This window comes from Acipenser ruthenus, chromosome 37, assembly GCF_902713425.1.
Source record: "Acipenser ruthenus chromosome 37, fAciRut3.2 maternal haplotype, whole genome shotgun sequence".
Lineage (NCBI taxonomy): Eukaryota > Metazoa > Chordata > Actinopteri > Acipenseriformes > Acipenseridae > Acipenser > Acipenser ruthenus.
In genome coordinates, this window is record NC_081225.1 from 580,630 (window position 1) to 608,422 (window position 27,793).

The window sequence follows — 27,793 nt, forward strand, 5'->3', positions numbered from 1 at the left end:
CCTTTTTAAAATCAACTTCCCCTTTTAATCAATTCCAACACATCATTGATCAAAATTGCTATCGGCAGCATTCTGTTAAAGTGAGCTGCTCACAGCGGCAACACATGACTTAAATCAAAGTCGCTGCTTGTTAGTCAATTAAATTGACTTCAAATGAAAGCAGGTGAACAGGCACAACAATTATGTCTCTAAATGATCAATTCCGATTCCTTCGAAGGAATTGAAAAACATGACCCCGAGGCTAATAAGGCTGCTGCTTTGTAAAAATGTTAGTTTTTTTGTTTGTGTTTTTGTGTTAACCTGCCTGACGCAGCATGTCGCTCTGGATTCAGTGCTAGATTGGGTTGCTGCTTGCATTGCTTCTTTCGAGCCAGGGTCACATTGAAGTGAGTGTATGTTCCCAGAGGCACTGTCGAGTGCAGCATCCTGCACAGTCCCTCTCCGTCAATAATTCAAGCACATGCCTATTAAAGGAGCGCTGCTGCTCCTACTCAGAGTGCTTCCCATCCACACAGCGCTTTTTACAGCCTTTTTAGAAATCAATTATTTAGAAGAAATAAAACAAATTCGTTTTCGTCTTTAGCGTAGTCTAATGTCCAATTACTTAAAGGAAATAGGCATGGAAACGGGCTTGTCTCATTGTTTTAATGGCGTGAATGAAATAAATGGGATCTAAGAAACAAGCTGTGGAGATGGTGGTGTTTTTTTATTGTTTTATTCGCTGTGCATTCTGTTTTAGATTTTTCTTTTATGTACTTACAAAAAGTAATGGGGATGATGCCTTTTAAAATGTGAATTATTGTAGCATACTGTAGTTATTTTCAATACAAAAAAATAAACTTATTGCCAGGTTTGTTCCCCTAGTGTTTCTTTATTTTGTATCATTTTAAATGCGTACACACACAAGACACATCTACACACATCTTAGATGCATTCTTTCAGTAGTGGTGAAACGCCCTGACTGCGTTGGGTTAGAAGGGATCGCTGTGTGGGTTTCATACCACACCACTTAAAAGCTGGGCAGATGATGAGGATGATTTAAGGGCTGCGCTTGGCAATTTTCTGCAGGTAACCGGAGCTCCAGGACCTGAGCTGGGGTCACGTTTCCACTCCTCGCTCACAGCATGGCTCTAGGATTACATGAGAGAGAGACAATGCTCCCCGGCTGTCAGGGGTGATGGCTGTCAGCTCCAATTATTGAAGGCTTCACTGCCTGTCACTCATGTTGGCACTTACACCTGACAGATTAACTCCCTCGGATAGAAAACAAGACGTTCGCACTGTGAGAAGGAGAATAACATGGCGCCAGGAGAGATGTTTGCAAACGAGAGTAAGGAAGGACGTCCGGCCCTTCCTGGGACACTTTTGGCCCAGGGGCACTGGGATTCACTGCGTCTGAATGAGCCCAGTGTTTTACACCTGTTCCAGTTTCAACAGCCTCTGAGAACCATCTCTCTGGTATCCAGAGAGTCTAGGGATGGCAATAAGACCCCTTGCATAGCAGTTTGATCCATTCCTGGTTTTACTGTGAGTTTAATAAGCCACTCATAAGCATGATATCTATAGACTGTGGCTAATCAGTCTTGTAGTAAAAATCTGGAATGGGTGACACTGCTATGCAATAGGAGACTTATTTCCATCCCTGGGGTCTGTTTGAACTGTAAACAAAAACTTATCAGCAGCAATGCTAAATTCACTTTGTCCTGTGGACAAATACATACAGTAAAAAGGCACGTTTGTCTAAATGCTTTGCTACAAGACTGACTGCAAATCTAATCTTTTATATATAGATCTCTCTGTGTCTCTCTCTGTATATCCTCTCTAAGTTAGCAGTAGACTTCCCTGTGAAGGGTTAAGCTCTTAATAAATCTGCAAGCTCAGTTTGGATCAGCAGTCCCAGGTACCTGGCAGAGGGAACGCTCTGAAGTGAAGTCAACCTCGAATCCCACAGGGAGCCCCCCAGGGTGTGGAGTGTGCAGTGAAACCTGCCCATTACTGCGGCCACGAGAGCAGGGAGGAAAGGGTTCTCTAATAGGCAGGTGGGCTTTAATAGAACAAATAGACTCTGACTCTGGCAGGACAAGAGAGCTTGTTTAGAATGGCTGCGAGGATGAAGCAGTTTCAGGTGAGTTTGTTTCGGAACATGCACGGGTTTACGTTTCTGCGCCCGGTTCACCTGCGCTGGATTTTTGTCGCGGAGAGTCGCCACTTCACTTGACTCCTCCGCAGCTTAAGGAACGTCACCTAAAATCAAAAGGAAACTGGTGATGCGGATAAACTGTGATTTCCATTATCATTTAGCTTAATCGGACCAGCAGTGAAGGCTTGAGAGCGGGAGAGGCTTTCCTTGACTTCACCACAGCTTCTGCTGACCTTCCACCAGTCAGCCACCGTAAAACCCGGCTTGTTTTCAGTATGATTTATTGTTTTTAATTAGTCGTTAGACTGGAGCTGGGAGCGTGGAGTCCCTGGGGCTGTGCTTTCAGAATCGATGTTCCCGGTCCCTGCTGCTGCTGCGGCTGCATTATGATGGCTTTCTTCTACAGTTGAATTGGGAAGCGTTGTTCTGTAAACAAGGTTTTGTAGAGGGGAGGGGGGGTGCCCTTTAATATAATTGTGCGTACTTGTATGTTTTACTGTTTTGCTAGTCGTGGTATGATGAGCGATTAAGTAATGAAGTGGAGGATGCTGTCGAGGGGGAAATTTTCAGAGACTAAATGGGGTAATAGCTGCAGGGAAACAACAACATATTGTACAGATGCATTTATTTGTGTTTTTATCTGAGGGGAGGCTAATAGATTAATAAAGCCTGAGGATTAACACACACTTTGCTTTAAGAAACTCAGTCAAGTGTGCTGGTGTGGTCGGCTGTTATTGCAGCTCATTTGAGTTTCATCTGTTTCAAAGTGTGGTTAGATGGTGATGTGTGATTAAAAAAAAAAAAAAAATGATATATACTTTTTTTTTTCTAAGAACTACCTTTTCTTTTTTAAAACGCTTTACTGAAATGATCAGCATTGAGTCTTTAGCAATCTGAGAAATCAAATCTGCTGTTTCTGCTCTAGATTGATCAGCCCTCTTATTACAGCTGTTATCTGACCAGTAATTCTCACCCGGTTCTCTGTGTCTGTTAAACGATTTCTTACTGTAAGATAAGACAGTGATATGGGGGGGGGACGGGGACGACACAGTTCAGCAAAGATTAACGTGGGCCCCGATTTCATCATCTTGGGCACTGCTAGAAGCTTTTTTTTTTTTTTTTATCGTGCACAATCCTCATCAGACAGCACTGTGAGGTAGTCGCTGCTTGCATTGAAAGTGAATCCTCTCCCTGGGTCTGTTTCAATGACGAGACCCCTGAAGTCTGGGAAAGCCCTCGTATCGACTTCTATGAACACTTTGAAACCACTGTTCTGAGGGCTTCAAAAGAGTATGCATAGCCGTATGGAAAAAACAAACAAATTAAATGGTTTCAGAAGTGGAGGTGTGTTTGAAAGATTCCTTCCTTTAGGGGAAGTAAGTTTGTGCTCTAGAATTGTGTGTTTTTAATTTGAAGTGACTGATGTCTGATCTGTTTGTGGTTTGCCAGTGTGGTTTTGGTGTTGGTGGTGGAAGGTGATTTTACATTGCCAGTTTTTTAAGATATTTCTATAAAATGAATCACAAATTCAAGTTGTTCCTTTGCTTAGAGTACAGTGGAGAAGGTGCAGCTGTTGCGTGTTTTTGCCAAGAAGTGTGTGTGTAAGACTATACAGCTCTGCCCAAAAGTTTTGTGTCACCCTCTATATAGAATGAAGTAATTTTACTTAGTCAAATTAAACCTGCTGAATAATGTTAGGTTGACACATTGAATTACATAAGCTTTGAGTTTTCCATATAAAATTGAAAAATGTGACTTTTGCAGTATCATTTTGTAGTTTCTTTGATTACACAATGTTAAATAAAAGATCTAAATTATGTTTGTATACTTTATTTAATAATTTCTAGGTGACGCAAAACTTTTGGCCAGAGCGGTATGCTGTGTATCTCAGCCTGGCACACTGTCCCTTTGTGTGGGAAACATAGGCCAGGCCAGAAATGAGCTTTCTAGCTAAGGATCATTATACTGAAAACAGAACTCCCCTCCTGCTGTAGAGGGAGGGTGTGGATACAACTGCTGAGGCAGCGTGCCAGCGACTCGTTCAATAGGAGTGTGGGAACTCACTGAAAGGCGGGGCTGCCTGTGCTTGTGAATAATTGCTTTTGAAGAATTTTTAAAATCAATTCCTTCGAAGGAATCGGAATTGATCATTTACAGACATTGTTGTGCTTGTTCAACTGCTTTCATTTGAAGCCAATTTAATTGACTAACAAGCAGCGAGTTTGATACAGGAGCTGCACTGGGGCAGTGTGTGTCGGGGAAGCCTGGCATACCTAGAGGATGCATGAAGCACTTGAAGAGGGTTCGATAATTCTACCATGCACTGAGCAATGATGTTTTTGTTTCTGACAGTCCACAGTTTCCCCCTCCTCCTGTAATTTTCACTTCTCTAGTAGATAAAACCAGGGTTTTAGGGAAGCATGACCTGTCAGGAACGTGCTGTATTTAGTCTAGCGAGACAGACAGGTGGTTTTCCGCTCTGAAGTTTTGTCAATATTATTTGCTTGTGCTGTGTTTGAGGTTGATGTGGATTTGCAGTGTGTTTTTATATTTGTGGTCGATTTGCTCAGCTCACCAAAGAGACACTTTTTTTGGACAAACTTGTGCTGGGATTTTTGTTGCGAGTTTTTCATGATTTATCTGTGCAAAAACAACCTACCAATTTATTTTGAAAAATTATTATTTTTTTAAAACCTGTCCTCAACAAGAACATGTGAGCATGCATCTGATAACTAACACTGGATAGCGGAAATGTGGCTCTAGTTACCTAGCAGCGCTGTTCAGCAGCAGTGAGCTCTGTAGGGAGCCACCTTTACATTGAATACTGCCATCTACTGTTTAGTGAGGAGGTGTGTTGGTTTAATCCATTACAAGGCCAGGCTTGTCTTCACTACATTAAAAAGGTATCATTTACATTGCGGTGTTGTATTCGTCAGGTTAGACTCTTCTTTTTTTTTTTTTTGTTCCTTCGGTAGATTAGCCTGTGGGAATTGCTTCAGCTAAGCTGGATATTAAATTGGGCTCAGATAACAATGACAGCATTGCTTATTTCACGGACCAGTCGGAGGAACAAAGAACCACGAATTGTTTAAAGAAACCCGACTCAGCTGTGAATTTCAGCGCTCAGTTCTCTGCCAGTGCTGCTTTGTAAGCAATGCTTTGTCACCTTCATGGAGTTTCTCATGTGATGGTTTGTTTTTTTGTTTGTTTCCCCTCCTCTCTGCAGCCGGTTGCCGAGCCCATTCCCATCTGCAGCTTCTGCCTCGGGACGAAGGAGCAGAACCGGGACAAGAACCCAGAGGAGCTGATCTCCTGCGCGGACTGCGGCAACAGCGGTGTGTGAGGCTGGGGGGCTGGCACACTGGGATAGGGGCGCTATGTGGGGCTGGGACACTGGGATAGGGGCGCTGTGTGGAGCTGGGGGGCAGGGATACTGGGATAGGGGTGCTGTGTGGGGCTGGGACACTGGGATAGGGGCGCTGTGTGGGGCTGGGGGGCAGGGACACTGGGATAGGAGCGCTGTGTGGGGCTGGGACACTGGGATGAAGGGTTGAGCAGAGCTAGTGGAGGTTTTCAGGAAGCAGTGTGAGCCAGTGGTTAAAGTCCAGGGCTTGTAACCAGAAGGTCACCGGTTCAAATCCCACCTCTGCCACTGACTGACTCACCGTGTGTGACTCTGAGCAAGTCACTTCACCTCCTTGTGCTCCGTCCTGCGGATGAGATGTTAAATCAATGTCCTATTGTAAATGACTCTGCATATAATGCACAGTTCACAACCTACCTCTGTAAAGCGCTTTGTGATGGTGGTCCACTATGAAAGGCGCTATATAAAATAAAGATAGTACTAATATTACATGACAGCAGCCATTCGCATTCCTGTGGATTCTTTAAAAACCCTCGCAGGAAAGTCACCTTGAACTCCAGTGTGTGCCTCCAGCTGCACTACAGTTCGATATATTAGAGAAGGATATAAAACAAATGGGAGTAGATTTATTTTTATTATTATTGCTGTTGTTGTTGTTTTTCTCTCTCAGGTCACCCGTCATGTCTGAAGTTCTCTGCAGAGTTGACGGTTCGGGTGAAAGCCTTGCAGTGGCAGTGCATAGAGTGCAAGACGTGTAGTTCTTGTCAAGACCAGGGGAAAAATGCGGTAAGTGGCGACTGACTGCTCTTTCTTTATAGTCTCTGCTTACTGTGGGAGATAGAGGAGCATGGATGAGCATGCACTGTGTTATAAAGAGATTTTCAGATTAGCAAAATCAATAATTTACTCAAAGCCTCCACTAGTGTTTTTCATTATTATAACAACGTTTGACTGTTATTAATACAGCTTAGTTTGGGTGAGAAGAAACCAAGCTTGTCATTTAGCAATCTTTGATCAGAATCTTCAAAAACTTGTGATCCCAACAACTCAAAGTAAACTATACGTGAGCAGCTGATCTGAAGTGTTGTAGTAGTGAATCCATCACCTTTACCCAGTGGATCTCAACGGGGGGGGCGGCAATCCAAGGGGCCCCCCCACCCCCTCCCCCGTTTATAACGGTCTTCGGTTAAAACGCTCATATTGTTTGTCCCTGGAGACCCGTGTTATAGCGAGGGAGCACTGTGTGTGTGTGTGTGTGTGTGTGTGTGTATATATATATATATATATATATATATATATATATATATATATATATATATATATATATATATATATATATATATATATATCTCGGCCAATAGAGAGGTGGTGATCAGCGTGTACCTGTCCTTCAGTGCCAGCCTCCTCCTGTGCTGTTCCTGAATTAGAACAGTCCTAAAATAGATCATGTGTGTAACAAACAGCTACCTGGAGCGTCTCGTGACAAGCCAAGCCAGGGAACAGCAGGGGCTGAACCAGCTGCCTCTGTATCGAGGTGACCAAGCAGCCCACTAGCTGTGAGGCAGGGGGGGGGGCTTTGTACATCACAGACTGCCACACGGGGCTCATTTCCTATACTGCTTGTGTCGGAGGGTTATAATGTTTACAGTGTGTCTGTAACTGCAATAGTTTACATGTCATATTCAAAATACAGGCTTTAGCTGCACAATAAAAATGTATGGATGTGATGTGTCTATACAGTGCTGTAACGGGTGCTGTGTCTGTGTGATAATGTTGTACTTAATTATTATTAATTAGTCATTTAGCAGTCGCTTTTATCCAAAGCGACTTGGAGACTAGGGGGTGAACTCTGCTTCATCAACAACTGCTGCTGCTGCTGCTGCAGAGTCACCTCCAATAGGAGCTCGTTTGTTTTACGCCTCATCCGAAGGACGGAGCACAAGGAGGTTCAGTGACTTGCTCAGGATCACACACAGTGAGTCAGTGGCTGAGCTGGAATTTGAACCGGGACCCTCCTGGTATCAAGCCCTTTTCTTTAACCGCTTTGTGTCCGGTGTGTGTTGGTTTTAGCATGGAGCCCCATGTTAATAGCTGCTCCTTGTGTCTGTGTTGCAGGATAACATGCTGTTCTGTGACTCGTGTGACCGCGGGTTTCACATGGAGTGCTGCGACCCTCCACTCACACGGATGCCCAAAGGTGAGCAAAACATTTCCTTCTGTAATTATCAGTTGATCAGGTTTTCCAAGAACTCGCTCCCCGCATCTGAATCGCACGATTGCGCAAACAAATGTCATTCGCTTTCTGCATTTCGTTATACCTTTTTATTAAACTATCAAAGGGCTTGCTCAGTTCCAAAGAACAATTGGAATCGCAGTCCATTCACTTCACTGCGAGTGCTTTGGTCAAAGAGAAATATCACATGTTACTGGAGGAAGACCAGCACTCACTTTGAGGCTGGATGCCTTCCTGAGTGTGTCTGTGCTCGCGTTATTTAAAATGAAGAAATAAAGAAACCTCTTTTTTTAAAAGATGTGACCTGAGTGCTGGTCTTCTTGTAATGTGGTATACATTGTATTGCATTGAAACAGACACAATATCAAGCATGTGTCACACTGCAGCTCTCTGTCATAGTGTAGGGTGGAGGAGTTATTACCAGGTTCTCAGCGCTGTAGCAGAGCATTAGGATTAAAAAGTAATTGTTTAAAATGAATAAGAAACATTTTTATTTGTTAGTCAGCTGTTTAAATTCAATTCACATCCTTAAGGCAACACACCAAGAGATGCCTTTTCAAACAATGGGACAGTGGTGGTAAGGTATTCCAAAGGCTAAACCAAATTAATATTGTTCATCTCAAAATATGAAATTACATTTAAATGTCTATTTAATCAGGATAGAACCCTTGAGGTCTATCTCGTTTACAAAGGGGGTGCTGGCAGAAGGCAACAAGAAATAGCATTATTAAAATCAGCCGCAGTCAGACAAGTCATTCAAACGGGGCAAAAACGCTTGATAAAAACAGTAATAGATTATTATTATTATTATTTCAACATGTTTGTGTTTTACAGGAATGTGGATCTGTCAGATCTGTCGGCCGCGGAAAAAGGGAAGAAAGCTCTTACACAAAAAAGCAGCGCAGATCAAACGGCGCTACACCGCACCCCTGGGCCGTCCCAAGAACAGGTTAAAGAAGCAGAACGCAGCGTATGTGCCTTTTATCACAGACCAGCCTTTCCTTTCAACTGTGTGCAGTGCAAGTGTTTCTGTATTAAGACCTCTATTGCCTTGCAGCTGCATCCATTCCAGCTTGATTAGCTACAGTATGTATAGGCAACAAGCGTGGGTGTGTCTTAAGAAACTCATTGTAAAATCAGGAATGGATCTTTATGCAAGGCGACTTACAGGGGTTCCAGGGCAATACAAGGTTACAGTGCAAAAATAACATTTAAATACAGTGTAGTTTACAGTGAGTGCAAATACTACTAGAATACAATACGAGATAAAAAGTAACAAGTTAGGATTACAGTGACAGAATAGTAGTGCAAGGATAGTGCATCAGTTGAGAGTTCAGTGTATGAGACGGTCACAGGCTCCATATTAAAGGGCAGTTTGTTTGTTTTTCGTCCCCTCAGATCGAAAGGCCCCTTTAAGAAGCTGCGTGGCAGGCCGGGCCTGGGTCGGGGGCGGAGACGCAAGCTCTCCAAACTGTCCCGCGGCTCCTCGTCGCCCCCTTCCTCCCCCTGCTCCTCCTCCTCGTCCTCCTCAGGGGGTTACCCTGGCGACGACCACCTGCTGTTCGACTTCGGGGACGGAGCGGGGATCCGGCTCAACAAAAAAACCAAAGGGCTCATCGACGGCCTGACCAAATTCTTCACCCCCTCCGCGGACGGGCGCAAAGCCCGGGGCGAGGTGGTGGACTACTCGGAGCAATACAGGATCCGGAAGAAAGGGGAGCGCAAATCCAGCACTTCAGACTGGCCAGGAGGTGAGCCGGGGCCACGCTTTTAATAAGCCTGTTCTTTAGTAGGGATAGTGTCAGGTGTCTTACACTGAGGTGTGGTGACTTGTGAGCAGGGTTAGTGAAGCGATTCTGCCTCCCACCCACATATTCCAACAACCCGAATTTCATTCAGAATTTTTTTTTGTTTGTTTTGCAAGCGTGAGCATCTTCTGTTTTTTATATTTCATTTTTATGAGACTTTGAAGTAGACATGCAACTCCACTTAATAATACTACTATATATTGATATATCTGTATCTACACATACATTTTAGATTCATTTAAACGAAACAGTAAAGATGCAGCATGTTGGGAATGGCAGGTCTGTGGTCTGGTTTGATAAGGAGTCGCTTTGCCCCACCTGACAGATTGCATGGAAGATCACGTGGCAGTCTCTTGCATATTAGAGACACCTAGGTGTCCCGAACGCACCTGTTTTCATTTTAATTGTCTCTCTCTCCAGACAATCAGGACTCGTGGGATGACAGGCGGGACGGTGAAGACAGGTTGCTGGGAAGCCAGGAGATCATGTCAGAGAAAGACATCGAACTGTTCAGGCACATTCAGGAGCTAGCACTGCAGGTATGCATTCTCAGCTGGGAGTCAGGGTAGTCACTCCATAAAGTTATATTGAATTAAGGCTGGAGGAAAACCATCGTGACTACCTACACAAGACCAAACCTTTTGGGAAATCGAAGGGTTATTGCCACCTTCCCGTAGGTGGGGGTCCTTCTGATGGCGTTTTAATCCAAAACAAAATAATGGCTCTGAAATGCTGTACAATGCTGCAAAATGGAACCCCCCTGAAGCTTGCCTGTTTGAAAGCTGCGTTCCCACCCTCTGCATGTGGAGGGGGTGCTCCTGCATTCCTGCACTGAGCTCCAAGCTGCTGCTTCCCCTGGGATGACTGATGTGACTAAACGCTGCCTGTTGCCCTCTGACCCTACAAGGAAAAGACTCCCTGACTCTGCCGAGGGGGTTATCCCAAGGAATTCATTCTCATTGTTTAACCCCTGAAGGTACACAAGGAATCGAACGCATGTTGTTCTAGCGGTTTCTTTTTAAAAATACATTTTGAGAGCGACTCGAGTATCACGAGGAGGAAACCGATCATTCGGATGACCGACCAGGTCCAACCTGTCGGTACGTTTGAAACCGTTTCGTGCAAAAGCTTGTTGCAAAAAAATAAGAAAGTTAGCATTTTTTTTATTTGTACCTTAAAGGGTTAAACGTCAGTAGAGGCTTAAAGAGATGCGGTCTAACAGTTTCTTCAAGTTAAAGCCTGTTTTATAAATTGAACGGGGCAGCGAGGTTATGCAAGCAGCTTGAATGATTATAATAGGTATTAATAGGTTATTATTTATTGATCTAGTTTTTATACATGCAAGCAATTCATTGTTTTGCTTTATTCCATATTGCAATGCTTTCTGAACAGCTTCTTGTTTAATAAAAATAAAAATAGTAATTTTCATATCGGAATACGAAAGTCCTTCTACCCTTCTCCCTCCCATCCTCACTCCCTGTGATCCCAGGAAAGGCAGGCAGGCTGATAATGAGAGCAGACAGCCCGGAACCACAGGGAGCCGTGCAGGAGCGCGGAGGGAAGCAGCCTGCTATTCTTCTCCCTGCGATTCTTGTTGGAAGCATGACTTATTTGCATTGTGTGTGTGTGTGGATGGCAGACAGGAGAGGCCCCAAGCAGGCTGAGCTTACAATACAAGCCTCGGCATACGGGCTCGAGGGGGGGGGGGGGGGATGGAAACTGCACTGTGCTTTAGTCAGCTGGAAGCGAGGAGTTTGTCTGTTCTTGTGTTCTGTTTTTATTTGCGTGCCCCATTGAAAACCACAAGAGCTTTTTTTTAGTCATAGCTTTAGGCAATGTGATTCAAATTCACAACAAGGTTTATTTTTAGTTTTACAGCCAAGCCCCAGTTCTAAAAACAAGAAAAAGCATCTCCTTTTAAATAGAAAAATTTGACCAATTTAATCAGTCTTTTTAGACATCAGTTAACCGTTTGCTTTCTTTAAGCAGCTCCCAGATTAAATGCAGCTCACTTTTAAATCGGCATCACTGGAGATCTGGTATGAATAATAAAAGAGAAAGGATCCCCTGAAGGATAGCTGACCCCTGTTTTTAAAATAGCAATCTATGGGAAGTGCTGTTTTGGTTTGCTGTGGCTCTTGTGCAGTCCAGTGGAGCGCTTCACTACCGGCTGTGTAACCCAGGGCTCCACCCAGTTCAATTCATCACTGTGAGGTCTCTGCATTGCCCTGCGTTGGGGTCAGACTGCTAAATAAACAGGGGTTTCCATACGGACATTGTGTCCAGGGTCGGGCAATTCCAATTCCTTTGCCACTGTGAGAAGCTAATTTTAACAGAATACCGCTAATTGCAGTTTTGGTCAGTGACGTGTTGGAATTGATTAAAAAAGGAATCGGGATATGGAATTGGGAATTGATTTTAAAAATATATCGGGAAATGGATTGGAATTGAGCCCGACCCTGGTTTGTGTCCTCTCACAAGTACACTGCTCGAAAAGAGCTAGCACTACACTCGCACAAACTAAAATACTTCTTTTGAAGTGTGCAGTTTTTGGAAGTGAGTTGGTTGATTTAAACCACTGAATTCAGCAGCAGCAGCAGCAGTGAGGTCTGTTGTCAGCACAGCACCTGGGGAAACGGAAATGTATTCTCTCACAGAGAGGGTGAGGGGCCCCAGAGCTGGTGCGCTCAGCTCAGTTCAGCTCACAGCACAGAAGCCCGTCTGCCTGTCTGCCCCGCGGGTGTCAGAGTTGTCGTGCGTGTTGGTGTGTCTTCGCTGTTCCTCCATGTGCATGCAGCTGTACTGGAGCCGGGCCTCTGCATTCCCACTGGGAATCCTGCTGGCAGAGAGTTGGGAAGGAGAGGGGAGGGAGCTGGGAGAGGCAGCAACAGAGCAGGTAGTCCCATTCTGAAACATTTAATTGTGTGTGTGTGTGTAAATGTCCCCTGGAGAGCAGATCTTTGTCTGTCTTGCAGTAAGACTCCACAGTGCTTTGCAGTTTGTGCCATTGCATATTTGTGTGTGTGTGTGCTTTGACACATTGGACTATATTCTAAAAGCTATTCACTACAGATCCTCATCAGTAATTCTTTCGGGGGGTGGGAGTCAAACTTTGTTTTAATATGTGATTTAATTAGATAAAAGAGAACCTGCATTGGTGTTCTCTGTTTGTTTGGTCTCTCATTGAGCAGACTATGCCTTTTGGTTACACAAGCTGTAAGTTTCCATTCAAGACAAGGTAGTAGTTTAATAACCTGCCCAGGAAAAGAGAGCGCTGTGTTCATGATCAGTCCATGAAGTGACATGCAGTCAGTAACGCGGGTCACCTGGGAAGGAGGTGTTATGAAGGGCATGGTGCTGAACACTGGGCAGGTGCTTCTCCATTTACACAACTTCACTCTGCCAACAAAAATCAATTGAGATCCTGGAGTCAGACAGTCTTCTGTCCAATATGACGGTTGAGCTGGGTTTAATGAATATCGACTTGCAGAGTAACAGCATACATATTAACATTTAGATCTTTTATTTAACGTCATGCAATGAAAGAAACTACAAAATGATATCGCAAAAAATGATAGTTATACAGTGTTTCATGTTAGATTTCAAAATGTCACATTTTTTTGATTGGTCAGTTTTTCGTTAAGTATATGGGAAAACTCCAAAGAGGTGTGTAATTCAATATGTTAACGTCACATTATTCTGCAGGTTTCATTCGACTTTATGAAGTGAAAGTAGTTCATTTTGTAGGGTGATGGCCATAGCTGTACATTCATGTGCTGTGATTCCTTGTCAGGACCTGGTCCCTGGTCATAGGCACTGTGCATTATGGAATGCAGGGTTCTGATCTGATCTCTGATCTGTCTGTTTGTTTCGGATTTGCAGAAAGTCGGGGTGACCGGACCCCCAGATCCACAGGTGCGCTGTCCTTCGGTCATCGAGTTTGGGAAGTATGAGATCCAGACGTGGTACTCTTCACCGTACCCACAGGAATACAGCAGGTACAGCCTCCACTTCCACTGCAGCCCCAGGACCACAGCCTGGCCCTGGCTTTGCCTTGTACAACGCTGTACACATGATGAGTCTCAAAGCTTAACTTGCAGCACAGCCTGGTACAATGCATCAGCTAATACTTCAAGTATTACCGCTGACCCAAAGCAAGCCCTAACCTTTTAATAAATAAAACAAACTGCTTTTGTAATCTTCGCTCTCGCAGATGTCTCGTGCTTTAAGCGAGTTTTCCCCGCATGCTTGCTTTTTATTATTATTTATTATTATTATTATTATTATTATTATTATTGCAGGCCAGTGACCTGAAATGTAACTCAATGAGAGCAAAAGTAAACGCTCCAGCTCTGCCAAGCCGATTGGCAGTGTCCCCAGACGCCCAGGTGCTGTGGAGTTCATGTGAAATGTGAAAGTGCGCTTAAGGCTTTCTCTGCTTTTGAATTCCCGTTTCCTTGCTTTTAATTTGTTAAGCTTGCACTAGCTATTAGGAAACCATGGCTCAGATTTATTTTTCATCAACATCGGTGACTTGTTTTCATACAACGCATACAGAATAATAATAATGATAATGAAAATAACATTGAAATTATTTTGAATCTCCAACACCATACTTGAACCACAATTGAACCAAAAAAAAAACGGGGAGTTAAATATAACTAGACTAAGCAGAAGATAAAAGAAGATAACTGAAATTGGCAGCAGACATACTTTTCCATACAGACGCAGTGTGCGTACAATGTGGTTTACACTTGCCACCTCTCTGCTTTCATCTTTGCTTACAGATAGGGGCTAATTCGAGGTTCACATCCTGTTTAGTTGTGTCTGTTGCCATGGTTTCAGGTGCTGTGGCTGAGACAGAAGCACATTTTAGAGCTGTAGATCATAGCATGCTTCAGGTCTGGCTGGTACAATTTGCATGCAGCTGCAGGGCCAGGTCAGTTGTATTTAGACAGCCAGGCTGCTAGTTTGTAAGCTGGCACTGATTTGATACAGACTGGCCCGTCACCAGCAGGGCCTGCCAGTGCTGTCCCTCTCTGTGGACAGGGACCTGCAGGTGTATCACACCTCCTCTCACTGCGCACTTCACTTCTGGAGTTTGAGTTTAGTATGTACAGTTGACCATAGTGCTGCAATCTGCAACCTCATTTCTTATTTGATTATCTTATAGGCATTTATCAACGATAATCGATGCAATGACGGTTTATTTTTTCAAAATAAATAACAAACATAATTATTTTTTTAACTGACGATAACTAAAAACACTGTTGTGCATAAGTTAATCAAAAAGGAACAACTTCCATTCAAATCAGAACCGATAAAAAAAGAAAAACCAAGGACTTGAGTTTAACAACTGAAAAGAATATGCGTGCGTCCGCATCAGATGTCCCTTCAACATTGTAATAACAATAAAAACAAATACTATATTTTAACAGAAGTCATTGCTATCTGAACTGTGGTTGATTTTTTCCTGTCTTGTTCCATCACCCAGATTTGTGAAATGTGAAGACCCCTCAAACAGGGTCAGCTGTACAGCTCTGGCCAAAGGTTTCACATCAGCTAGAATTAAGATTGAGATAGTTTAAAAAAAAAAAAAAAAAATACGAACTTAATTTAGATCTTGTATTTATCATCATGTAATCAAAGAAACTACACAATTATACTGCAGGTGTCTACCAGAAGCCATAATAGTGATACAGTAGTATTTCAAGCTAGATTTTGAAATTTTTCACATTTTTCAATTTGTTAGTATCTGGAAAACTCCAAAGCGGTGTGTAATTCAATATGTTAACGTAACATTATTCAGCAGGTTTCGTTAAACTTTATGAAGCGAAATTAGTTCTGACTGTACATATTGACAGTAGTGCGCAAATTTATTAGAACACCCCATTGCTTCTGTATTGGATTTATTTTGCATATAAAATCAAACCAATGTAACTGTCAAAACAGGCAAGTGAGCGATTCTCTCATTTAATGGATGATTTTAATAGACCGCACGTGTTTAATTTAAAATAGTGAGAGAAAAGGAACACGGAGCCACACGTGATAAAATGCAGGAGACTTTTTAGAAGTTGTTTAAGACGCCTGATTAAAGCACAAAGAGGTCGAACATTTTCACTATTGTTTCTATATCACTGATTACTGAGTGGAAATTGAAATTCTCACACCCTGTGGTTTTCATGCAGGTAGGTATATAAAGGATATAAATGACAAATCTTGAGGTGTTTGAATAAAGTTGAATACTGTATCATGTTTCATTTCAAATAAATAAATAACCCCACGCATAGCGAGCGCCGTGCTCCATGTCCTCAGAATGCCAGAGATGAGAAGTCAGATGTAGTGGATCCGAAGCGTCCTGAAATGTGGCGTTTCGTTTGGCTGTTCATGGTTTACAATGACGCTGTCGTTTGGCTTGCTTTGCTCTCTGCCAGACTGCCCAAGCTGTACCTGTGTGAGTTCTGTCTCCGGTACATGAAGAGCAGAAGCATCCTCTACCAGCACATGAGGAAGTGTGGCTGGTTCCACCCGCCTGCCAATGAGATCTATAGGCAAGGCAACGTCTCTGTGTTCGAGGTCAGTGTCTCTGTGCAACTGCTTTCTGTTTTGCTTAGTGTTTTTTTTGCCTGCTGGGATTCATTCATTCATCAGAAAGAATTATTTAAAAAAATAAATAAATAAATAAATAAATTCATGAGCAGGTAGTATCTCTCTCTCTGTCTCTCTGTCTCTGTCTCTCTCTCCTGTGTGTGTCTCCCCTTGCTTTGTGGCTCAGTCTCTGACCTCTCTCTCTCTCTCTCTCTCTCTCTCTCTCTCTCTCTCTCTCTCTCTCTCGTGTTTCTCCTCTTGCTGTGTGGCTCAGTCTCTGTCTCTTCTTTCACTCCTCTCTCTTTCTCTCTCTCTCTCTCTCTCCCTCTCTCTCTCTCTCCTCTTGCTGTGTGGCTCAGTCTCTGACTCCTCTCTCCTGTGTTCAGGTGGACGGAAACGTCAGTACGATCTACTGCCAGAACCTCTGCCTGCTCGCCAAGCTCTTCCTGGACCACAAGACGCTTTACTATGATGTGGAGCCGTTCCTCTTCTACGTGCTGACGCAGAACGATGCCAAGGGCTGCCACCTGGTCGGGTATTTCTCCAAGGTGGGTCACCTGACAGTGCGCTGCATCATCGGGGCGTTCGATTTTCCCCTTCTAATTCTCCAAGTGTGTGATCTGCGGCCCTGACGTTCTCAAATGGGTTTTGTGTAGCTCGGTGACGTTTCTCTCGCCCTGTTTCCATGCAGTGCAGATCTCAGTGTTTTTTTCTGTTTGTCTCCCTCTGCTTCGTTCAGGAGAAGCATTGTCAGCAGAAGTACAACGTGTCCTGCATCATGATTCTTCCACAGTACCAGCGCAAGGGCTACGGCCGGTTCCTCATCGACTTCAGTGAGTACTGACTGTCCGGGAGTGACGGAAAGAGCACTCGACACTCACTGACCAGGCGACATAAAGTGCAGCTTCGAAAGGGACAAGCTCAAACCTCTCCTGACTCACTGGAATAATCTGCAGTTTAATAGAGCAAGTGTAGTGGTGTACTTGAGTTCTGTGCATTTCAGACAGACCTCTCTGGCTTTGATTTTACAGGGAGGGGGAATAAATGATTGTTGTGCAGGGATGGGAATAAGACTCCTATTGCACAGCAGGTTCAGCCTTTCCAGATTTTACTACCAGCTTGATTAGCCTCAGTGTGTCTAGGTAACAATCTCAGGTGTGTGTGATTATTAAACTCATAGTAAAACCAGGAATCAAACTGCTCTGCAATGTGGTGTTGCCTGGGACTTAAAGTCCACCACAACAAAGTACACTCTCACAACTAACTGTAAATTAAGTTTGTTTTATAGTATAGTCCTGGGACAGATATTCAAACAAACGCTGCTTGAAATGTATTCCGTCAGAATGATGGCCCGGGTGTAACCCTCGTCTCTCCCCCTCCCCTCCCGCAGGCTACCTGCTGTCGAAGCGCGAAGGCCGGGCTGGCTCCCCGGAGAAGCCTCTGTCAGACCTGGGCCGCCTCTCCTACATGGCGTACTGGAAGAGTGTCCTCCTGGAGTGCCTTCACCGCTGCCACGACAAGCAGCTGACCATCAAGAAGCTGAGCAAGCTGACGGGGATCTGCCCCCAGGACATCACCGCCACGCTGCAGCAGCTGGGCATGCTGGAGCCCCGCGGGGGCCGGTAAGCAGCCAGCCGGGTCCACCGCAAAACATAACAAACGCCAGCCCGGGGCGTGGGAATCAACACTCGTACTGCTAGCTTCACAGACCCTGATTCACACTACTCCTTGCTTTAGGCAAAGAAGTCCAACACCTAGTGCTAATCCAGGTCTATTAAACCAGCTGCTATTGCACAGCAGTGTCACCCATTCCAGGTTTGTAATACCAGTCCCAGTGTATAGGTAACAAGCTCAGGTGTGTGTGATTAAACTTGTAGTAAAATCAAGTAGTGGATCAAACTGCTGTGCAGTGGGCGTCTTGTTTGACACACTCTCTTTAATGATGTCAGCAGTTTGCTTGTTTGCATTCTTACGATGCCTGCATGAATCAGTATTCACGGATACTCCTCCTGGGTGACTGTGCTGCAGAGGCGACTCGGGTCTCCAGTGAGCTCTGTCCTGAATCCACTCTCGACTCTCCTGCCTCTCCCCCTGCAGGCTCGTGCTGCTCCGCAGAGAGAAGATGATCCTGGAGCACATGGCCAGGCTGCGAGCTCGGCCTCGGCACATCGAGCTGCACCCCGAGAGTCTGCACTGGACCCCCGTCATCGTGTCCAACACTGTGCTGTCAGAGGAGGAGGAGGAGGAGGGGGGAGGAGATCCCGGCAAGGAGGTCAGTTCACACTGCAGAGTCAGGCTCAAAGCTGCCCCTGTCAGTACTGGGCAGGGTCGGGGTCAATTCCTGTTTTAAATTCAATTCCCAATGCTTTGAAAGGAATTGGAATTGATATTTTAGAGACATTTAATAATTTCTTCGACTGCTTTCATTTGAAGCCAATTGAATTAACTAGCAAACATTTGGAAAAAAAGCAATCACAAAACAGCAGTCCTGGTCAACATGATGATAAAAAGAATACAAATCAATGTATTAACTGTTTTTCTAATTCCTGTTTTTTTTTTTTGTATCCTTGGCAGAGCAAGCAGAATGCAGCTCCTTTACTGAACTCGTGGGAGAAGGAGGAAGAGGGTGGCAAGCGGTTCTCCGTGTTATCCAACAGCAAGACCCCGTCCACGACCCCCTCCGGTCAACCCAGCCGCCTTCTCACAGCTGACCCGGCGCCACTACCCCCTCCCACCACCAACGGAGAGACCCGGCGTGGCAGGAGGGGCAAGAGGAAGCGGGGGCGCCTCTGGCTGAAAGGGAAGGCAGCGGCTGCAGCAGCAGAGGAGTCCCTGGGAGAGGGAGAGGAAGAGGAGGAGGAGGAGCCCCCCCCTACGCTGCTTGCGGTGGACAGAAAGCCGTCTCTCCCCAAGAGGAGGCTGGGAGAAGGTGGGGAGCCCCCGAGGAGGAGGGGTCGGCCGGGCCAGAAGGGGGCTCTGAAGAGACGGCTCAGCGAGGGGGGGCCCCGGAGGCAGGTGGGCAGGCCTCCGCAGAGGAGGCTGAGTGAGGGAGCCGCGGAGACCCAGAGGAGCAGGTGCTTCAGCGAGAGCAGCGAGGAGGAGGAGGAGGAGGAGGAGGAGGAGGAGGGAGCCAGCTCTCCGCCCGCGCTCTCCAAACCCACACTCAAGTGCAAGGTAACGAGCGCACGCTCCCCTGATCTTTCAGAGTCCTCTCATCGCTCATGTGAGCAGCGAGAATGTTGGAATGTAACATGAACCGTGGTTCCGGGTGATTTTCTATATTTCATTGCAGATTCTCCCTCAAATCAGTCTGAAGCAGATATTTAATAACAAACATTTAAAAAGTTCTAATTTTAAGCTAGAAACTTTTATTTATTAGTTTACTACTAGCCAGTGTGTCTAGGTAACAAGCTCAGGTGTGTCTTATTAAAGTGAAACGAGGAATGGATCAAACTGCTATGCAATGGGAGTCTTACTTCCATCCCTGTATAGTATTTGCTGTAGTCCTACAATCTGTCTCTGTCGGTCTCTAACTCTCTATTTGTGTCTGTCTCTGCCCCCCGCCTCTCTCTCTCTCTCTCTGCCTCTCTTTTGTTCAGAAGCCTCTCAGGAAGCGGCGAGTGCGGAGGCGCAGTCACCCCCACAGCAGCGTCGTCACGGAGACCATCTCGGAGACCACCGAGGTGCTGGACGAGCCCTTCGTGGACTCGGACTCGGAGAGGTCCATGCCACGGCTGGAGCCCACGTTGGAGAGCTCCTTCACACGGGGGTACCGCCGCTGCCTGCCCCCCCGAGCCGCTCTCCGACAGACGCCCTCCGGCAAGAGGAAGCAGCGGCAGCGTGAGGGAGAGTCCGAAGAGGAAGGTGAGGAACCGACCAGTGAGGGTCTCCTCTGCTCAATATTACCATCGAACACTTTGAAAATATATTTCAGTTTTCAGGAAATGTTATTTGTTTGGCAGTAGGGCACAAGGATATTTATTAATGTATGTATTTTATTTATTTATTTAATTTATTGTAATATGCTCACAAATACTGAACCAGATATTATGAAGATGCTGCTGTCTGATCACTTAGTGGGTTACAAGTCACCAGTGTAATTGGTATTTTTCACTGGAACATTGCAAACTCCTCTACTCATTGTATCCTGCTCTCAAGCTTGTTTAACACACGGTAGTTTTTAAGGCTCTCTGCGAAGCTGCATTATTACAGCATTTCTCCTCCTGCTCTCCTTTCAGACACTCCGGTCCTGAAGCCCGTCTGGACTCTGCGCAAACCGGACCTGGACGGGGAGCCTTCGGAACTGCAGCCAGCGACGCCGGTGAAGAAGAAGAAGAAAGGCTGGCCCAAGGGCAAGAGCCGCAAGCCCCTGCACTGGAAGAGGAATCCTGGGCGGCAGCCTGGAGCAGCTGAGGAGGAGGACCGGAGCCCCAAGACAGAGGCGCCGCCAGCCCGGCCCAAGATGAAGCCCGGGAGGAAGCCGCGCAGCTACTACCTGCAGAGAGAGGCAGAGGCACGGGCCGCAGAGCAGAGGGAGTGCGGGGAGATCCACAAGAGACGGACGCAGCAGCAGCTAGAAGAGGCAAACAAGAAAACAGAGGAGGAGGGGGAGAAAGTGAGCAGCGCGTCCAAGACACTCGTGGTGGCTCCGGGGGGCTCCGGGAGCCCTGCGGCCGAGCTGAAAGACACAGGAACGGAAGAGGAACAAGAGGAGGAGGAGGAGGAGCAGCAGCAGCAGCAGCAGCAGCCCCCTCCTTTTCCTCTCCCGCTCCCGCTCCCTCTCGCTCTCCCCAAGTCCCCGGAAGGCAGGCGAGGGAGGCTGGAGGAAGAGGAGCTGGAGGAAGAAGAGAGGGAGGAGGCGGCCGGGGGCAACCCCAGCGACGACCATGACGCAGATGATGAAGACGACGGCCCCCTGGAGATTAAGAATCCAACGGCAACGGGAACGAGCGCGGAGAGGGAGAGGGAGGCTGCCAAGAGAGAGCCAGCAGGGGGGCAGCAGGAGACTGCTTCTGCTTTAGACACCAGCACTGAAGAGAACAACCACGAAGAGGAGGAGGAGGAGGGGATCAGAAACAGTGTGGACTCTGAGGAAGAGCAGGTTCCCAACGAAACGCACTTGGAGCAGATTCACGTTCCGGAGGTTGAGGAGGAAAGGAGAGGAGACGGGGCCAAGGAAAGCAGCAGCAGCAGCAGCAGCCTGATGGAGCCAGAACTACAGCAGCAACAGCAGCAAGAGGAGCAGGAAGAGATGAATCAACATCACCATCTGAATCACCTCCCACACCACCCACACCACCAGCACCACAGCAGCGAACTGGACCTGGAGACGGTGCAGGCTGTGCAGTCCCTGACCCAGGAGCATGAAGAGGGGGCCTACCAGGACTGCGAGGAGACGCTGGCCGCCTGCCAGACCCTGCAGAGCTACAACCAGGTGGATGAGGATGAGGATGAGGAGGAGGAAGAGGAGGGGGACCGCTCCCTGTCCCTGGGGGAGGACTGCAGCCACGCCAGCCCAGTCTCCACGGGGCACCCCCACCCCAGCCAGTCCGTGCGCTCGGCCAGCAGCCCCAGCGTGCCCCCAGGCCTGGAGGCAGGAGCATCAGGAGGAGGGGGAGGCTACACCCAGATCAGCCCCGAGCAGGGCTCCCTCTCGGCTCCCTCCCTGCAGAACATGGAGACCAGCCCCATGATGGACGTGCCCTCGGTGCCCGATCACTCGCAGCAGGTGGTGGACAGTGGCTTCAGCGACCTGGGCAGCATCGAGAGCACCACGGAGAACTATGAGAACCCGAGCAGCTACGACTCCAGCATGGGGGGCAGCAGCAGCAGCAGCAGCGCCAACAACATCATCAACCACCAGGCCAACCAGCAGGCCAACAGCTGCTCTTTCGGGGCCGGCGATGGGGCGAGAGGAGGCTTGACGTCTTCCGGGGGGGTTCTGTCCCAAAGCAGCAGCAGCAGCAATAATAACAGCAGCAACAGCAGCAGCAGCAGCAGCAGCAACTCTGGCAGTAGCTGTGTGATCACCCAGATGACCGGGATGAACAGCAGTTGTAGTTTAATGCAGCCTCAACCCCCTCCTCCTCCTCCCCCTCTCCCACCACCTCCTCCTCCTCAGTCTTCTTCAAATCTTCAAATCAAATCTCCGCAGAGCTGTGTGATTGAGAGGCCCCCGAGCAGCAACCAGCAGCCCCAGAAGAAGCAGCAGCAGCAGCAGCAGACAGCCCCTCCTCCCCAGCCCCCTCCCCCTCCTCATCCCCGCGCTTCCCAGCAGCAGCAGCAGCCGTCCCTGTCCCAGTGCAGCATGGGCAACAGCTTCACCTCCACCCCCATGATCATGGAGATCCCCGAATCGGGCAGCTCGGGCGCCCTGAGCCTGTACGAGAGGATGGGGCAGGACTTCGGGGCAGGCGGCTACTCCTCCCAGCCCTCCGCCACCTTCAGCCTGGCCAAGCTGCAGCAGCTCACCAACACCATCATGGACCCGCACGCCATGCCCTACAGCCACCCGGCCGTCTCCTACGCCACCAGCGTCTCCCTGTCCAACCCGGCCGGCCTGGCCCAGCTCGCCCCCTCCCCGCACCCCCAGGCACAGGCCACCATGACCCCGCCCCCCAGCCTGGGCTCCCCGCTGCTGCAGTGCAACATGCCTGGGGCCAACCTGGGCATCCCGCACACACAGCGCCTGCAGGGCCAGATGGCGGTCAAGGGCCACATCTCCATCCGCTCCAAGTCGGCCCCGCTGCCCTCGGGGCCCTCCCCCCACCAGCAGCAGCAGCAGCAGCAGCAACAGCAGCAGCAGCTGTACAGCCGGGGGGGGCCCATGCAGGGGGGTCCGCGGACGCTGGCGGTGCAGAGGGGCATGATGCCCAACCTGATGCCCAGCCAGGCCTACAATGTGAACTCCATGAACATGAACACGCTCAACGCCATGCAGGCCAGCTATCGCATGGGCCAGCCCATGATGAACAGCAGCTACCACACCAACCCGGCCTACATGAACCAGCCCGCCCAGTACCCCATGCAGATGCAGATGGGCATGATGGGGGGGCAGGGCTACCCACAGCAGCCTATGCAGCCGAATCACCACGGCAACATGATGTACACGGGGCCCTCCCACCACAGCTACATGAACGCAGGGGTCCCCAAGCAGTCGCCTTACATGAGCAGATGAGCCTGCGAGTGGGGAGGGAGGGGGCTGAAACAAACAAATTGTTCATAAGGCGAGGGTGGGGGGGGTGAATGACTTAACGAGAGAAATAAAAGAAACAGGCTTGACTTTCCTCCGGTGGCGAAAATACAAAAGGAAAGAAATGACGGACCTCTGTTTCGAAGGGCACTCCCTGTGACTGGGGCAGGTCAGCTTGTGCTCTTTGTGTCTCTCTCTCTCTCCTCTGGAAAAGCCTGGTCTTTTTTTACTGAAGTGTTTTAATTAAGAAAAGAAAAGTGGAGAGATGATGAAGATGATGTGAGGGTGGAGAGGAAACAAATAAACAAACCATCCATACAAGCGATGGATTTGAAGACTTCAGAACCCGGCACACGATCTTTACATTGAAATAGGAAGCCTTACCTACAGAAAAAAAAAAAACAACAACTAAAAAATGTAGAAATGTAAAGTCTGCTTTTTTTTTTTAAGAAATGTTTTTAATGTTTTGTTTCTTTGTGTGCATTCCACATCCTTTTTTATTTTCTATGTTATCTGAAAAGGTTTATTCTAGAAGTCATGACGGGGAGATGTTAAAAGCACTCTGTTTGAAAACCCACCGTCACCCTGTTACCCACACTGGAGGCCACAGGGTCTGCTGCGCTGAGGAGCATCTGAACCCGGGTCCGGAGCACCGCGGGGTCTCCTGGCTTTCGCTCCACCCCGAGCTCTCACTTACTTAATTAGTCTAATTATTTGATTAACTGGACACATTTAACACTTCTCTCCAGGCCTCAAAATGTTTTGTAGGTCTGAATCAAGTTGATTGTTTATATCATCAGCTGTAAAATTAAATATGTCCAATTGAACAAAAAAATAATTAGATCAATTATGTTAATTGAGAGCTTAAGTTGGAATGAAAACCAGAAGACCCTGCGGCCCCCCCTTGAGGACTGGAGTTTGACACCCCTGCTCCAGTCCCAGGTGAGGGGGTTAGTCTGCTCCAGTCCCAGGTGAGGGGGTGAGTCTGCTCCAGTCAGGACAGTCCTAGGTTAGGGGGTGAGTCTGCTCCAGTCAGGACAGTCCCAGGTGAGGGGGTGAGTCTGCTCCAGTCAGGACAGTCCTAGTTTAGGGGGTGAGTCTGCTCCAGTCAGGACAGTCCCAGGTGAGGGGGTGAGTCTGCTCTAGTCCCAGGTGAGGGGTTTCATACTCTGGGCTTTCTCTGTGAACCAGTCCCTCCACAGTGAACGGTGCAGCCCAGGAGTTTAGAAAGAAATGAGGGAGGGGGGCGGGGAGCCTTTGGACTTGTATGCCTTGAGTTTATTTTTGTAAGAGGGGGAAATACAAAAACAAGGTTCATGACTTGTCTGGCATTCTCATAGAGCAGACTGAAAGCAAGATGTCGCTGCTCTGGATGTGTTTGTGTTATTTTTCCTCATCTGAACTCCGTACTGAAATGCAGTAACAAGGCTGGTTTGAGTGAATTCACTGGGACACATCTTCCAGTCTTAGATTTCTGATATACTGCTGGCCAGACCTCAGCATTAAAAAAACTAACAAAAAAAATAATAATTGTGTAGCCTCGGCCTAAAACTAGAAAGTATTATTTCTTTAGATGAATATAATAATAAACCGTTTCCTGGGTGAGAATATGACTGTTCTGTGCTTCCTGTTAACACACATTTTCAATGCGCGACATCGAGCCGCGTTTTAACTGCGTGTCCAGCAAAGCCCTTGAGTCTGCCAGACAAGAAGAGTTCACTTGAGGGTGAAAAAAGAGAGTCAAATGTCCGCCACGCCCCCCTCCCCCAAGTGTACCGGCTGTGGTTCAATCCTGAACCCGTTCAGCTGTGATTCATACCATTAACCTGTTCATTTAATCGTGATGTTTTATACCATGCTTGTTGTTTCAATGTTCTAACTTTAAACGGGAGGGGAGGAGACTGTAAAAATATTAGACTTTTTTATTTTGGTTTTTTTTTTCTGAATTTTTCCAATCGGGGCAGCTTCCTTTTGTAAAAGAGCTGACCTCTTATTTTATTGTTTTCGAGTTTAGAAACTTGTAGAGAGAAAATGTTTTTCTATAATATAAAAAAAAAAGAAAAAAAAAATCCTACATATTAATATTGGTACTTGTCATTTTGTTTGTTTCACTTTATATTTTTTAGCAGGATACTTGGGTAAATCTTATTAAAAAAATTAAAAATAAAAAAAAAAGTTGTAAGCTCACTCTTTAGTGACTACGATGCCTTTAAGCGTTCCGTTCCATCTCATCTTTAGAATTTTCTATCTTTGTTGTAGTATATTAAAAGCTATTTTAAGAAGAAAAAGACAGAAATCTGAAGTTCTCTAGTGGTTTCTTTTTGTTTTTTTTGTGTATAGGACGACTCCCGATGCCTTTGAAAGCCGCATGTAAAAAGGAGCTGAGTGTATTCCTGTCTGTTTTCTATTGCTTTCTCTTTTTGTATTCTTTGTAATTGTACATGGTGCGTTGTGATCTGTGAGGGAGGCAATGCTGAACCCTGTGCAGTTCGACTCGGTCTCCCTTCTCTTCCCCTGTATGGAATCAAGTACTTTCAAAAGAACTCCTGTACATTTTAACATAAAAAATAAATAAATTATGTTGAACCGTTTCCATTGTGTGTATTTTTTTTAATTTGAATCCAGTTAGGCAGGCTGTCCTGAACTAGACGGCAGAATTAAATGCAGACTGCAAGCATGAGGACCGCGGTAGTGCTGCCTCTGTGAAGCAAGAGACCGACTCCGAGGCTCGCCAATACCCTCCGGAGCTCCTGACTGAGCGATGGAATCCACTGTGAAGCAACAGACCGACTCCGAGGCTCGCTGGTACGCTCCGGAGCACCTGACCGAGCGATGGAATCCACTGTGAAGCAACAGACCGACCCCTAGGCTCGCTGGTACCTCCGGAGCACCTGACCGAGCGATGGAATCCACTGTGAAGCAACAGACCGACCCCGAGGCTCGCCGGTACCCTCCGGAGCACCTGACCGAGCGATGGAATCCACTGTGAAGCAACAGACCGACTCCGAGGCTCGCTGATACCCTCCGGAGCACCTGACCGAGCGATGGAATCCACTGTGAAGCAACAGACCGACTCCGAGGCTCGCCGATACCTCCGGAGCACCTGACCGAGCGATGGAATCCACTGTGAAGCAACAGACCGACTCCGAGGCTCGCCGGTACACGCAGGAGCACCTGACCGAGCGATGGAATCCACTGTGAAGCAGCAGACCGACTCCGAGGCTCGCCGGTACCCTCCGGAGCTCCTGACCGAGCGATGGAATCCACTGTGAAGCAACAGACCGAGACCGAGGCAGGAACGTTTTTAAATAATTTATAATAAGTGCTATAAAAAAACAGTTAAGTCCGAGTCTGAAACAGTTGAAAACACGAAACGGCTGTTAAACTTCTTTTGAAATTTCAATCAATATAATCAATGACAACTAAAAAAGGGGTCCAGAGCAGCCGCGTCCCGGGTGAGTTGGGCACGGTAAGCGGCACGTTTTTACTCCGTTAAAAATACATTATTTCTGAATTAAGATTTAAATACTATTACGCTATGTAACACAATTTTTGTTCCTGGGTAGTAAGTGTTATTTCCTAATTGCTTATGCCTCAAAAGTATAGAAAATGGCTATTATTCCCCACAAACTTTGCTTTTGTGACCAGGACAGTGATATTTTGAAATTTACCTATTTCCAATGAGAAAACGGGCAAATTTGTGTCTCTTCGTTCACATAGTCAGAAAAAAACATGTGAATCCAAATTAACATGTATTTATACTAAAGTAATACAAAAATGACTACAAAAGATTTAGAAGTGAGTAGCTTTTCGAGATTTACGATTATACTGTAAATCACTTTCACGAATCAGCCCCCAAATGTAGTCTCCCATCATGTTCTCGTTATACTGTCCTTGGTAGCGGCGTTCAAAGTCCAGTATATCCTGGTGGAAGCGCTCGCCTTGCTCCTCCGAGTACGCTCCCATGTTCTCCTTGAATTTATCAAGATGAGCATCAAGGATATGGACTTGAAGGGACATCCTACAGCCCATTGTGCCGTAGTTCTTCACCAGAGTCTCAACCAGCTCCACATAGTTTTCGGCCTTGTGATTGCCCAGGAAGCCCCGAACCACTGCGACAAAGCTGATCCAAGCTGCTTTCTCCTTACTAGTGAGCTTCTTGGGGAATTCATTGCACTCCAGGATCTTCTTTATCTGTGGTCCGACGAAGACACCGGCTTTGACCTTTGCCTCAGACAGCTTAGGGAAAAAGTCTTGAAGGTACTTGAAGGCTGCCGACTCCTTATCTAGAGCTCTGACAAATTGTTTCATAAGGCCCAATTTGATGTGCAGTGGTGGCATCAGCACCTTCCGGGGGTCCACCAGTGGCTCCCACTTGACGTTGTTCCTCCCCACAGAGAACTCGGTCCGCTGTGGCCAGTCCTGTCTGTGGTAGTGCGCCTTGGTGTCCCTGCTGTCCCAAAGGCAA

The 27,793-nt window shown here is 46.9% G+C and overlaps 1 protein-coding gene across 3 annotated transcripts in view; it reads left to right on the forward strand.

The window, feature by feature from the left end:
- The window catches only part of LOC131706730 (histone acetyltransferase KAT6A-like), a 44,121-nt gene extending 18,205 nt beyond the window's left edge, over positions 1–25,916 (forward strand). For 2 of the 3 annotated variants that reach the window (XM_059008378.1, XM_059008377.1), the window contains exons 3-17: positions 5,367–5,475; positions 6,175–6,290; positions 7,620–7,701; positions 8,572–8,707; positions 9,136–9,488; positions 9,966–10,084; positions 13,428–13,543; positions 15,980–16,121; positions 16,520–16,681; positions 16,873–16,966; positions 17,524–17,755; positions 18,231–18,405; positions 18,708–19,307; positions 19,733–19,997; positions 20,372–25,916. In XM_059008378.1, the coding sequence (XP_058864361.1) occupies positions 5,367–5,475; positions 6,175–6,290; positions 7,620–7,701; positions 8,572–8,707; positions 9,136–9,488; positions 9,966–10,084; positions 13,428–13,543; positions 15,980–16,121; positions 16,520–16,681; positions 16,873–16,966; positions 17,524–17,755; positions 18,231–18,405; positions 18,708–19,307; positions 19,733–19,997; positions 20,372–23,310 (5,640 nt within the window). In that variant the 3' untranslated portion in view covers positions 23,311–25,916. The remainder of the gene's footprint in view (positions 1–5,366; positions 5,476–6,174; positions 6,291–7,619; positions 7,702–8,571; positions 8,708–9,135; positions 9,489–9,965; positions 10,085–13,427; positions 13,544–15,979; positions 16,122–16,519; positions 16,682–16,872; positions 16,967–17,523; positions 17,756–18,230; positions 18,406–18,707; positions 19,308–19,732; positions 19,998–20,371) is intronic. The other variant, XM_059008379.1, reaches the window with a different exon arrangement.
- The last annotated feature ends 1,877 nt before the right edge of the window (positions 25,917–27,793 follow it).